The 13,696-nt window shown below is 43.2% G+C and overlaps 3 protein-coding genes across 3 annotated transcripts; 1 reads left to right on the top strand and 2 right to left on the bottom strand.

Moving 5' to 3' along the window:
• Window positions 1-1,560: 1,560 nt before the first annotated feature.
• On the bottom strand, window positions 1,561-3,966 carry EAF01_004402 (uncharacterized protein; the record flags this gene model as incomplete). The annotated part of the gene is made up of 5 exons (XM_038912656.1): window positions 1,561-1,678; window positions 1,730-3,471; window positions 3,530-3,651; window positions 3,709-3,772; window positions 3,829-3,966. The coding sequence occupies 5 exons, from the start codon at window positions 3,964-3,966 to the stop codon at window positions 1,561-1,563; spliced, it is 2,184 nt and encodes a 727-aa protein (XP_038772340.1).
• Window positions 3,967-5,368: 1,402 nt separating this feature from the next.
• EAF01_004401 (uncharacterized protein) lies at window positions 5,369-5,665 on the bottom strand (the record flags this gene model as incomplete). Its single annotated transcript, XM_038912655.1, has 2 exons — window positions 5,369-5,451; window positions 5,509-5,665. 2 exons carry the CDS (start codon window positions 5,663-5,665, stop codon window positions 5,369-5,371), a joined length of 240 nt encoding a protein of 79 aa, XP_038772339.1.
• Window positions 5,666-10,495: 4,830 nt separating this feature from the next.
• On the top strand, window positions 10,496-13,669 carry EAF01_004400 (uncharacterized protein; the record flags this gene model as incomplete). Its single annotated transcript, XM_038912654.1, has 4 exons — window positions 10,496-10,897; window positions 10,951-12,215; window positions 12,278-12,921; window positions 13,003-13,669. The coding sequence occupies 4 exons, from the start codon at window positions 10,496-10,498 to the stop codon at window positions 13,359-13,361; spliced, it is 2,670 nt and encodes an 889-aa protein (XP_038772338.1). The 3' UTR covers window positions 13,362-13,669.
• Window positions 13,670-13,696: the final 27 nt, after the last annotated feature.

Here is a 13,696-nt window from a genome sequence, read left to right as displayed (position 1 = left end):
GATATAGGATATAGAAAACAAGAAACAAGTCTCGTTTGTGAGTAAGTTCTTTCAAGCTCTGAAGAATTGACGTTCAGTTAGAATAGAAGAAGTGAAGAATCCTATGTATCTTTAGGAATGTAGAGTGTTGAACAAGTAATCAATCTTTGAAATTCCAAGATTATAAAGTAAACAATGATAAACACAGTCTCAAAAGAAAAACACGGGAAGAGAGAGTTCCAAGGTATATAGCTATATATTCCCCTCCTCTTAGAAACCTACCCGGCCCAAGGTCCGAACTAACTTCCTACATCGCAAGCTCATGACAAGACTCATCATAATCGTTTGTATCCTCGGACCATCAAGGAATCCTTTGCCATCAATATACAAAGCATATGGTTGGTTGTTCGGGTCAAAGGGAGAGCTTTAGGAATGCCGTGATTGGACACATTCCCGAAAACTGGGGAAAACAGAGGTCCCATTTTAGTGATCTTGGCTTTCTAGATCTGATGCGTTTTAGTGTAACATCTTGCGGTTGACTTTTCTTGTGACGAATGCGGAATCATGAATAGATGGATGGATGGTGGTTGAGATTTGAGATGGAGAGTTGTGAATATATTTGCTGGTCTTTGGAATCTGGAGATCAATTCTGAGTCGTGTGCTTCTTTACCTACTGTAGCACCCACTCATCTACTTTACCATTTACCATCAATTCTCGTTCATCCAGCTCTCCAATCTCATCATCCAAGCATCCCTCGTATGGTCAGACTGCCCAGTGCCCAGGCGTAAGAATCATGTAAGAATCGTGTCAGACATGCTCTTGGGAAGTTACATCTCAGCTATCACTTAACATGTGTTTCCACACACGCAAAACTCGACGTTATCGTAAACATGTGAAGACCCTCGAAAGTTCCAAAATAGATGCGATAACCCCAGATCTCACCAGGATTAATAATAGTTCTACTACCGACCGAGGGGCAGCTTCTCTAACGCGGAGGAGGGGATCAATCTTTTACAGGTCCAACAAATGCCTCGGCTTAGCTAATTACCCCTTCGTTGGTAAAGGGTGATCCGGTTATCGCCTTGGTACTGTTCCGAAAAGATGATTCTGTCCGATCATGCTTTTCGTTATGCGACTATAGGATGCGATTTAGGAAATAAATAAATGCTAGGGCATTGCGTGAGGTATTTATGTTTTCAGTCATACATATATCTATCCTTCGTCCATGTAACCTCGCAAGCATTGTGTCAATATTAGGAAGCGATGTGTAGAAAAGCCGAGAGAAATTAGGTCATCATTCAAGGATCAATGGATATACAATGTCATCAGCAATTTTGCCGGTATATTAATTTCTTATGGGGCAGCACAGGACTGCTATTTTGCTTCTAACATATACATGTCTTCTTTCAAGTCTCCATTCCCCTAAAGCAATTGCTCACTGCATATCCTCACCATCCCGAGCATTTCAATCATCAATTCGAGAACTCGTGAACATTTCCGACTGCTTATCAAGGCACTCAAGGGGTATAGAGCAAAAACGCAAATGTCGTTGACGCATTAAATAGCCTGACTTTGTATACTCAAAGGTTCATGGCCTTAGTGTACTGCTCCCAAGGCGTAAGTGTTCCTAGAGTTCGTCGCATATGTGCATTGATGATTTGAAGTCCATAAACATAACTGGCATTAACCCATCCGAAACTAGAAATCATTAGAATTTTGCAATTGGTCAAGCACATTGGTATAACTCACCCTTCTTTAGCAACTCCCTTGAAATCCGACCCTTGGTTGCCATATTCTGCATCAACTTTGTGAGGATCAATCACTCTGGTCACATCGTATTTTTCAACCACCACCCCATTATAATCAACAAACGCTGTTGTAATCATGAACAACCATTTGTAGGCAAGTCGCTCGGCCTCTTCCTGATAATTATATCGTAGTAGTCCTGTCCAGGCTAGCATTTGCTGTGGGGCCCAACCATATGGATAATCCCATTGGCGATTTGGTCGGTCTAACCCAATTGCACCACGAGACTCTTCAGTTCCAGACAATAAACCTCCAGCAGCTTCAAACTTAGGAAGAGCATTAGTGACGAGACTGGCAGCTTGCTGTGGCGAAGCAACACCTGCCCACATCGCCCAGAAGGTAGTAGCACTCTCGTATGTGCACTGCTCTTGCTTAAGGGTGTTATAATCGAAGTACATGCCCTTCTCTTTATTCCAGAGATATTTATCAATAGCCAACTTGCGACCCCTAGCCCTTCGATCCCACATTGAGGAAGTTTGCAGCTGACCAGGCGTCATATCGCCCACGCAAAATTCGGCTGGAACCTCAAGCTTATCTTTGAAAAACGTACGAATGGTGTGTGCGATGTCCTTTTCATATTTATAAAGAAGAGAGTTAAGGTCAATTGTTGCAAGATCTGCGCAAACCCTTTCCAAACGGTAGGATGTGTCATGACCTGATTCACGAACTGCTCGATCGTGTAGGAAATAATCGTCCAATTCCTTCTCCACAACTTTTCCATTGTTGTAAGCATCAACGAATTCTTTGAAGGTCATGTTGTGCTTTTCAGCATAAGGTGCCAAAAGATGTTCGAAATGTGATGCTTCAGTCTCTGGAGGTACACCAAGACCTTCCGGGCGATATCTCGATAGACCTGTGACAGGATCATATCTTGGCTCTGCCGTCCAGACGCTATGGTATTCCTTGATGGCAGCAAGAATAGCCGTCTTTAGAAAGTCCAATGACCCTGGCTCATGCTTGATCTTGTCAAAAACTCGAAGTGCCATGTCTGTCAAGAAAGGTGGTTGAGAACGACATAAATAGTATGACCTAGTGGCATTGAGGATCTTTCCGTAATGTTCAATGCAAAAGCAGAAGTTTTGTACCATCGACTTGGCCAGGTGGACCTTGTCGTTGACAATTAAGCCGAGTGATTCCATATAGCTGTCCCATCCATAAAGTTCATTGAATCTACCACCTGGTACTACGAATGGTAATCCCTTGAGAGTCTTCTCACCTGTTGACGGATCTATAACTTCCTCCATGGCAACAGCCAAAAGGCCAGGCTTAGAGTTCATATCACGAACAACCTCTGGTGTGATTCTCTCTGGTAGCCAACAAACATCTAGACGCACTTCAGGTCTATCAATTGCCACTTTGGTATAGTATGCATGCTGTTCAGGTGCACCTCGTGGTATGTAGATACGTGGACGGGGATCATCGGTCCAATCCTTAGGATCACGCCCAGCAATTTCAATCACGGAGCCATCGATTCTACGAGTCAGGCCATCCCAGAATGAGCCTTGTATCAATCTTGAGAGGCGGTTGACAGGATTCTCATTGAGGCGAGATTCGTCCAAGATAATTTGCTCTCTGCCATTTTCCTTTGCCAGAGTCAATTCCTGTAAAAGGTTGGAAAGCATATAAGTCCCACGAATATCATATCTTCTGAATCCGTTCGATGTAGCGGTTCCGAGAGGAAGTGTCTGCCCCAAAATGCGTTAGTTAAGACATTGAGTGAATAGAATTTCTGCAACATCATACCTTTGGTCCTACATCTTCGATTGTAATTTGGTGATTGTCATCTGTGTCTTCCTGTTTTCGAAGGGCTTCCAGTGTCGAGTCAACTTGTATTAAGAATTTGCGTCCATGATCTCCGATATCATCTGCACATATGTATATTAGTCAATGAGACTTTGTGAATCAGAATGTTTGCAACTGACCATGACTGCCTCTCCTCTTGGGCTTTTCTAATCCTGAGATGGGTACGGAGAAGGTGCTCTGATTCTGCCAGACGGTTAGATGAGTGTTTGAAAGGTTAACAAGAGAAGTGATGTGCTTACTGAAGAGTATGTGCGGGTTCGAAATTGTCGAAAGGATTTCTGATTTGTATCATTGCTGTAGTAAACATGTGCCGCAGCGAATGGATCGATTTCACTGGAAACACTAGAAGTACGGTTCTTTCGCAATGGCGAGGTCATTCTATGGTTTCGGAAAGTGCTTTGGTGGTATTTGCAAATTTGCAATTCTGTAGTATCTCTGGACAATTTTCGAGACGGTGAGTCTTAAGTAGTTATGAGTTCCGGGTACAGACAGTGGGGTGAGAGGTGAGGGGGATGGGATGATGATGGTAGTTGCTGAAAAAGATATACACCGTACGGTGGTCGTCGATAGATGAGATGAAGAAGAATTGTAGAATACTGGAATTGAATACTAGATATGAATCTGGTAGGTTTTAATAAGATTGAAATTGAATACTATTACTCGTAGACTCTTATAATCTCCACAAAAAAGAGGGTAAGTGTCTGATACTCGTTGTGTGTTTGGATGCTGGTGGAAAGTTCGAAAATGTTTTCAAAACGTCAGCAGAAATGTTTGAGCATAGCAGGCTTGCTGGCTTGCTGGCTTGCTGGATGGCTGGCTGGCTGTAGCTGACTACAAGTATCGTGGGTATTATTATCCCTAGTAGATTATTAGATGATGAGATATTAGATATTAGATATTAGATAGGAAGCGTTATCGGTGCCGCCGCACGATTCCAAATGAAGATAGCCACAGCATTCCATATCTACCTACCCAGGTAATGTAATATCTGATGTCTGATGTCTGATGTCTAGTGTCTAGTGTCTAATATCAACCAAACATCTAACATCCTGCCAATCCTTCGATCTTGTCTGCACTTTCTCTCAATCTTGCTCAACCTACGAGAGTGAGTTGAAGTTTCGATCGTTTCATTCACAACTACTTCCTCGGTTCTTCTAACTTTTATTTCATTTTTTGTCTTGTCTTTGATGTCATTCTCTTGTTTGTTCTTCACCGCCTCCAAGCTGCAGTCAGTATGAACACAACATGAAATTTATCATCTCAGATGCATTAGTGACGGTACTCCTATCGATTGAGCCAACCACACCATACTGTTAATAAAAATAGTGGATCTGATGGCGGTCATCCATCCCACCATCATCGTCGACCAGCCATTATCCCATTGGACAGCCCTAGATTACAAGAGTTAAGGGTTCAATCTTCGTGGGGGTGAAGTTGTGACAGCGGCCTCCGGTTCGGCTTCCGCTGTTCTTGTTGTGTACCTAGGTATTTCAATGCAACACAACACAACACAACACAACACAACATCTCAACCTCAACAAAGCAGAGCATGAGCAAAGTCAATGAGTCCATTCATCATCATCACTCCTCAAGAATTGGATATGTCGCTAATCTATCATGTTAAGAAGTTTGAACCATATTCGTCCCATTCCACATATACAGACTGCACTGCACAACTTGCAGATTGATATACTTATTACTGCCCCTCGAAGATGATCTCGATCCCTTATTTCACCCTTCGTTAGTATACAAGAAAGAAGAAATTCTTGGTGCTACAAATTATTGGCACAATGGTCCTGTTCGAAATGCAAGGGCACCATTAGGTCTGCGATCTTCTTTCTTCTTGTTGGCCTCACCTCGCACTATACATAGGATCAAGATGGGATTAAGATGGAATGGCGGCGAGGTACAAAGCGTACCGATCAGCTCGGGTGTCTTATCAAGATAAAATTTTGTCACCGAGCCGATGTTACACTCCATGTTATCACCGCCATGTGGACAAAGTGGTACAAGTACACCATCGGAAATTACAAGAAGCCATTTCAGCTTGTTGTGATATGTGGCTCGGATTACCATGGTTACAATTACAATCATGTGCTCAAATCGACAACGGGGCTTTTCTGAACTTGATATACCCATCTCAGTCATGCTATTTCCTCACGGCTTATAATCTGACTGCCGACGTGTAAGTCGAAAGATGGCACTCCAACCGACTTTGGTATCTGATTACCACGTTCCAATTGAGATCTAAGGCATATGAGTTGTTGCACTTTCTAAGACTCAACATCTTTGCTATATATCAGACGCAAAGAAGAGCGTTGCTAGATCAACCTAGGGCAACTGAATTGTCTCGAGAGTTATTACCTCGAGCACACACGTTCATCTTACCTTTCACACACCTATATCTAAGGTCTTGCCAAGTATACTAGGAAACCAATATATCGCTTCCAACCTGTTGCTATCCATACGATGACTCACGAATGGATGACCAGGTGTCAGACACTATCATGCGTTCAATCAAAATCCTTTACACGTGGAGAAAGACATTGCTGACTGGTTGAATCTCAAAATGGACACACTGGCTGCTAGACGACTTACAAATATGGTTCATTAGGAGTCATCCATTGAGCCCTGCGGGATCACTATCTTCATCCTCGAAAGGATGTCTCTAAATTTTGGGCCTCACAATCCCAATTTGTCAATTTCTCTACATTTACTTAGGAGAGTACAAGTGTCAACTTCAGCCCGACAGAATAGTTTGGCCAACGAAAAGCAATTCTGGGTGCAGACTATTGACATGGAAGATGTAGGTAGAAGCATTTATGTACAGTCTAATTTGGCGCTGGTAGTACGAGGTGGCTTTAAGTCAGAAAATGAAGCATCAACCTCATGAATATCCCATAGCGATCCAGCGCTAGTGTGGCATGGATGCGAGACTATGAAATTGCCCACAACTTCTGACCCTCCAGGCTAGCAGATTAGTGACGAGCAACCTATATTTGTTAGGTCAGCCTTATGGGCAAAAGCACACGCACTATCATGTGGTCCCGGGGCCTGAAGAAACTTGTCAATATGCATCGGAGCCATGAATTTTGTTGGTCTAACTTGCTTTGAAGCCATTGTTCACAGTGTTGGACGATCTGACTAATTTCCAACCTTTTGGAAGATCTATCTCAGCAGCAAAGAAAGCCCATGGAGTTGCATATTAATTGATACCAGAATATGCTCAACAGTCCTGCACGCTCGATTTTTGTTGAGACAACCAGCTACATCAAACCCTTTAAGGATGTTCTACAACGCTCCTCGAGGATAATGAAAGTGATCCTTGTATGCAAAAACCATTCAACTTGCTAGCCATTGGTGAGGATCTTTTCGCCGCCGTTTGCCTCTTCATGCACCGTCTACAAACTTCCTTGGAACATCAGGCTCTCCATGTGTCAAGTTATTATTATTTCGAATCGTTGACCATGCCGATTTACCCACGAGATGTTTATTGAAAGGTTGGAATATATCCCTGTGGTCCCGAAATAGAGCTGTAAACTTACAACATCAAAGAATCGGTCCCGAGCTGTGCACAATTACACGGGAGGTTGTGTAAGACAAAGATTAGATGGCATGTGTGCTAAACAAATTTAGACACCAAAACAACGCCTGGTCTCGACACGCCAGAATTTCGTGATTTTCTTGAATCAAGCCTACGGAGGTTATGCCATGCAGATTTTTCTCGCAGATACGTTTTATTAGATGAGATAAGATGATAGCTCACCGATACTGTGTGAATATAGAGCCAAAAATGAATCAATTGCCCGATGGCGGACGGAGGCGGTAGGATTTATCGAGCGTTTGGAGACAACGAGCTCTTTGAATTCTGGACAAAGGATCCAAAAGGAGAAGAAAGGCCGCTTTCAAAGCATTGCCTGATATCCACATTAACTTTTCGGGATATTTGTTCAATATTAGTTTTGCTCTTCGTTCCTAACCATACTCCTCCACAGGCGAAAAAACGATCCATTAGCCGACAGTTGGTCGCCACGGATGCTTGCCGAGACGCAAGAAAACAAAGACTAGGTAGTCAGGGGAGTGCATCAATACGATAAAAAAGAGTCTGAGCAGTGCAGCACAATACAGTGAGAATCATTCCATCCGCTCTTGAATTAAAAATCGTGTCACCCCAAGCTTCCAGATTTTCTCTCAGTTCCATGCATCCTTCCTCTTCGGCATTTGGGCGCCGAGACAAGTCTTCGAGAAAGAAACAATTGTAACAATTGTAACAAGATCTTTCAGCCTCCTCTTCCTTTCCCCCAGAAATATATTATCTTTCTTCTTTGTTTTTCCGTTCAGCAGAGGCCTCAGATGGATTTCCCACATATCATCTACCCGAAAGGAGCTTGGGGCCAACTAGCCACAAATCTCCGAAATTAAATTGCCCATGCACCCTGAGGCACCGTGGTGAAATATGCCGTGTTCGTTTCATGATGTAGTATATACCATGCAAATAACAGACAGACCTCCAAAACACATCCAGCTGGAATTTTTAACCTTTTTGATTTCAAGGGTCTTGTCTCTTCATTCCTTCGTACTCGGAGTTATACAATCACGATTTGTTGAGTACAATTGATGATACCGAATGGATTTGTTATAATGGGCGATTTTAATCGCTATGGCTGATATATTGTTATCTTTCCGGCCAGCCAAGCCGAGATCTCAATTGAACAATGCTTCGTTCATCTCCATCTCCTTTACTTTATACGGAAGAGTACTCTGAATGAACACGTATGGACTTTCTCTATCGCTTGACAACGGGTTTACGATTACTAACTTACAAAAATACAAATACAACTGAAGATCATTTGCAAGCGGTGGTTCTTTTTCCAGATCTATTTTACCTATCTACCTAGTATAGTGAATCTTTATCTTGATGTCGGGAAAAACTGTCCCAAAATATCCTGTAGGAAAGAGTGGAGTCTTTAACTTTACGCTAGGAAAATAAGTCTGATCTCCAAACTAGCTGATTTTCCAATCTACGGAGCACATTGCAGATATCGATTATCAAAAGTTCTTAGGAGATCTTCTAGCGTGCTGGGTAAGGGGTTCTTGTCTACGTGATCCCTGAGATAAGGGCCTAGATTTGGTTTAGCATTTCGCATAAATCATATGCCCAATTCCACCTTTTGGGAATTGATAAAGCATTACTTCAAGTGATTTAGAGCCACTGTAAGAATCTATATGTCAGATGGAGAAGAACTCCCCACCTAGAACATAAGATAAGAGAAGCTGACACAAATTAGGATAACCCTCGACCATTAAGATTTGGTGGGCAAATTTTCACTATCTAGTCTTGAATCTAGATGCAAGATACTCGACATTCTCGAAATCTTGAAAATGCCATGTCTTGGGTGTCATTACCTTGTGAATGGTTTAAGTTTGGTTGACATTTCCCCCCGGTATTTGGTAATAATTGATATGGCGTTGATGTGGCACCGCATCAATGCTAGTTTAGTTCCTTGGTATGTCATTCAAGGGGACTAAAAATATAGATACCACTCGCCATCTGTGAGATCTCGCAGGTTTGATATCCAGTTGAAGTACCATACAGTTTACAACATCTAATCACTCATCATCGTACAGTGTCAATCGTAGGAGAACTTTTCCATTCAACTTTTAAGCCGCGATGCAATTTCCTCGACGCCTATACCAAATCCAATCCAGAGGCACTACTGCAGCCATCCGAAGTCAAGTCCCTGTAATGACCTTTTTGGGTAAGCAGCTAAGGTAGGTACGCGCAAAATATGATTCGAGCTGATTGAGTAATTTTGTGTACGAGCGTCATGAAAGTTATTCTAACATACATGGTCACCATGTAATCATGTATGTAATCTGGATTATGAAATGCTTGATTGAGATAGTCCAGCACTAACAAATTCAAGTCCCTCATATGTAGACCTCATAGACAAAAAGCACACAATGGAAATTTTCAAATAAGGTATATAACGGTGGAGATCATTGCAGATCTTCCAAAAAGACGTCAAGTCCAAAGTGCGACTAGCTCAAAAGCTTACCTGCAGGGGTAAAGTCTTTTCGCCTAATTACAAATTAACATCCCAGCTTATTAGTGTCAATTGCTTCATCATTTTCCAATAGACCGAATCTACTCGCTTCTGTCTACATCATGTTTTAATTGTCAAAGCTGCGTCGGGAACGCACAGCATCAAAAATAGTTTCGTCTGAATCCTAACCAAAGTTGGAGCAGTCACATCCGGGTAGTTCTGAACTACATTTCTTTAGTTTTGGACTCGGCGTTTGATACTCTTTGTAGCATCATAGAGGAGGGGTTCCTATCCATTTCATTGCTCGCACTGCCCACATGGCTTATCCAAGCTCGAAGTCGTACGGCAAACTGATCCAATCAAGTATTCCAGTAGCAAGCTGAATGTATGATCTTGTTTGTCACTCGCTCAGGCCTGTTCGAGCTACAGATTTTGACAATCTGTAGTTGCTAAAGCTCCAGATTTGGTAACTTGGTTGGGACTTTTCTCAGCTCCTCTTTGTTCCGAACCGATGCAGGTACCATGAATGGATGTTGTTCGCTCAGTACCTACCTATTGTTAGCTTCAATAGTAAATTTTCTCGGTGCTCAGTGGCGCTAATGAATATGGCTTTTTCTTCACGATATCTCCTTAGTACATATTGCCCTTCACCCCGATCGTCAGAAATACTTTTATCTTGAACTTTTGTTATTCATCTTCAGTAAAGCTATCTTTCTTTTGGCTTGCTGTTCCAATCTTTCCTTATTCCAACACTCGTTGCATATATTCTTCAAACTTTACTAATTTTTATTTTATTTTTAATCATATATCACACGTGTCATTCTCACATCCGACTGCATTTTACTCTTTATTATCCAAAATGAACGCCATCAAGGGGTATCTCGCCCCTGGGAAGAAGGCCGAGCAAGATGCGAAGAAAGCAAAGAAGACTGGAACATCAGAACCAATGCAGTTGGAAATGCATACAACCCCTCCACTAGGTTCACCAATGGCAGGATCCTTTGTTGATCGTTCGAGGCCATCCTCTTTATATCCGGAAGGAGATTTCAGAAATGGTCCTAGGGAGAGTGTTTTGACTGTCAGATCTGATGTAGTTGTCAGTTGGTTACATCAACAACAAATGGAAAAACTATGGGCCGTTGGTGCTCCAGGAGAGGGTGTTATCTTGAAGAAGGCAAAGGGTGATTTTACATGTTGTCCGCCTTCTTTAAGGACGGAGCCATCGGGGATCTTTGACTACATTGTAGCAATGAATGTCAGAGTAAGTGAATGGTGTCCTTTTTCTTCAAAATTATTTGCTAACTCGATAAATAGGCTGCTATGACTGTCAATACTCGTGTCATCAAAATCTTCCTCGCCCGTCAGCACGCTGATTATGTTCCTCTTTCGGATGGTCTCCGTCTTCAAGTTCTTCCTACTGTCGAGTATCTACCTCGATGCCAAAAGCATCACTTTGGTGCTTTCATCCAAGATCAACAAATTCTCATTGTCTGGGACGATGACCCAAAACATTTATTGCAGAGAGCAGAGTTTATTGAAAAATCTTTGTTGGAGATGATCTGGGCCGATGATGACGAAGAAACCGACGAGAAGAAGGGTGGAGCAAATGTTTCTACCGCCGATTTAGGAAATGGAGCTGATGTCGAGGATGGTTATGGAGCGCAAGAAAAAAGACCAACACTACTACTTAATCCTCTCATGGTTGGTGCAACTTTGTGTCTTCTCGTCACCGCTCTCGGTCTCGGTTGGAGAAAACTTGGTCTTGAAGTCGCTGTTGATGGGAATTATACTCGATTGGCTTTACTCGCCGTCGTTCCTTGTCAAGTCTTCGTTTCCCTTTTCTTCATGCAAGTCATTGTCGTCAATATCACCCAGTGTCTTGGACCAATCAACAACTTAAACAGTAATTCGAAATTCTACTCCGGTAAAGCTCCTAAACGTCTCAACCGAAATAACCGAGAGCTTCCTCACGTTACTATTCAAATGCCTGTCTACAAAGAAGGCCTCGTTGGTGTTATTCAACCCACGATCATTTCTCTCAAGGCTGCTATCTCTACTTATGAACTTCAAGGTGGCGCTGCCAATATCTTCATCAATGATGACGGTATGCAATTACTTCCTGAAGACGAAGCTCAAGCTCGTCGTGACTTTTATGATGAACATACTATTGGATGGGTCGCACGCCCTGGCCACAAGCCCAATCCTGAAAATGGAGAAAAAGCCTTCCTTCGTCGTGGTAAATTTAAGAAGGCTTCCAACATGAATTACGCACTCATGGTTTCCAACAAGGTTGAAGAAAGACTTCTCAGTATTGCGCGTCATGAGGGTTGGTCTCAGGCTGAAGAATACGTTGCTTACGATCAATGCTTAGCTCGCGTTCTGGAAGAGGAAGAAGGTCGTGCGTGGGCGGGTGGGAATATCCGTGTGGGTGATTACATCTTACTCATTGATTCTGATACTCGTGTTCCGGCCGATTGTCTCTTGGATGCCGCGAGTGAGATGGAACAGTCCCCCGAAGTCGGTATCTTGCAATTCAACTCGGGTGTTATGCAAGTTACTGATAGTTTCTTCGAAAATGGGTATGTCATCTTCGTCTCTGCCATCCCAGATTAGAAATACACAACTAATCATCTCCATATAGTATTACCTTCTTTACCAACCTCGTCTACACCGCTATTCGTTTCGCCGTCGCCATGGGTGACGTCTCTCCCTTCGTCGGCCACAACGCCATGCTCCGCTGGTCCGCCGTCCAACAAGTCTCTTACCACGACGAAGACGGCTACGAGAAATTCTGGTCCGAATCGCACGTTTCCGAAGATTTCGACATGTCGCTCCGTCTCCAAGTCAACGAATACATTATCCGCTACGCCGCCTACACAGGCGATGGCTTCAAAGAAGGCGTGTCCCTCACCGTCTACGACGAGCTTGCGCGCTGGGAAAAATACGCTTACGGATGTAACGAACTGCTCTTCAATCCTCTCCGCTTCTGGATCACGCGCGGTCCCTTCACGAAATTGTTTAGAGAATTTCTGAGATCCAATATGCGATTTACATCCAAGATTACCATGATGGCGTATATTGGTACCTACTACGCGATTGGCGCCTCGTGGATCCTGACCCTTGCGAATTATTTCATCATGGGTTGGTATGTCGGCATGTACGATAAATATTATCTCGATTCCTTCCAGGTGTATTTCTCACTCATCCTTGTCTTTTCCCTCTTGGGTAATGTATCGCTTGCGGTTCTCCGATACCGATTAAACGAACGAGGATTCTTCTCTTCTTGTAAGTTTTGCCCCCTCCCCTCCTTTCCCCCTATCCATTCTCTCCCCCAAACCCCCCACTAACCTCCCCCTCCGCAACCAGTCTTCGAAAACCTCAAATGGCTCCTCCTGATGACCGTCTTCCTCGGCGGGCTCTCCATGCACGTCTCCCAATCCCTGCTCTGCCACTTCTTCGAAATCGACATGACCTGGGGCGCCACGGCTAAAGAAGTCGAAAACGTGACCTTCTTTGAAGAAATCCCGCGCCTGCTCAAACGCTTCAAATACACTTTTCTCTTTTGCATACTCATGTCGGCGGGCATGATTGTGTGTGCGCTTGTCGTGCCCTGGAATTGGAGAATCGATACTTTTGTCGCGATTTTCCCGCTGTGTACCGTGGTCGTGAGTCATTTTTTGATGCCCATTGCGTTGAATCCCGCGTTGATGATGTTTACGTGGTAAGTGAGTGGGTGAATGGGTGAATGGGAACGGGTGGTTCAATTAATGGGGGGTGGAGAAAGTGATGTATTTAGAGAGGGGAAACTATCTGGTTAGACGATCATCGGTATATGTATTTGTCTAGGTTAATATGGGAAAGGCGTTGCTTCATACTTTGAAGCTTTTATATAAAGGGATGGTGGAAAGAGGTGTTTGGAATAAGATAGAATATCATCACTGCGAGATGGAGATACAGGTGGATTTGGAATGGCTACCTAGGAAAAGATATTTACCTCTTACATTCTTTAATCAATTTCATTACTTATACACATATATTTCTTTGGAATTCTGTCTCGTGG

This window comes from Botrytis porri (genome assembly GCF_014898465.1).
Source record: "Botrytis porri strain MUCL 3234 chromosome Unknown BPOR_005, whole genome shotgun sequence".
Lineage (NCBI taxonomy): Eukaryota > Fungi > Ascomycota > Leotiomycetes > Helotiales > Sclerotiniaceae > Botrytis > Botrytis porri.
The sequence above is the reverse complement of the archived record's forward strand: the minus strand, read 5'-3'. Positions and strand labels throughout refer to the sequence as shown.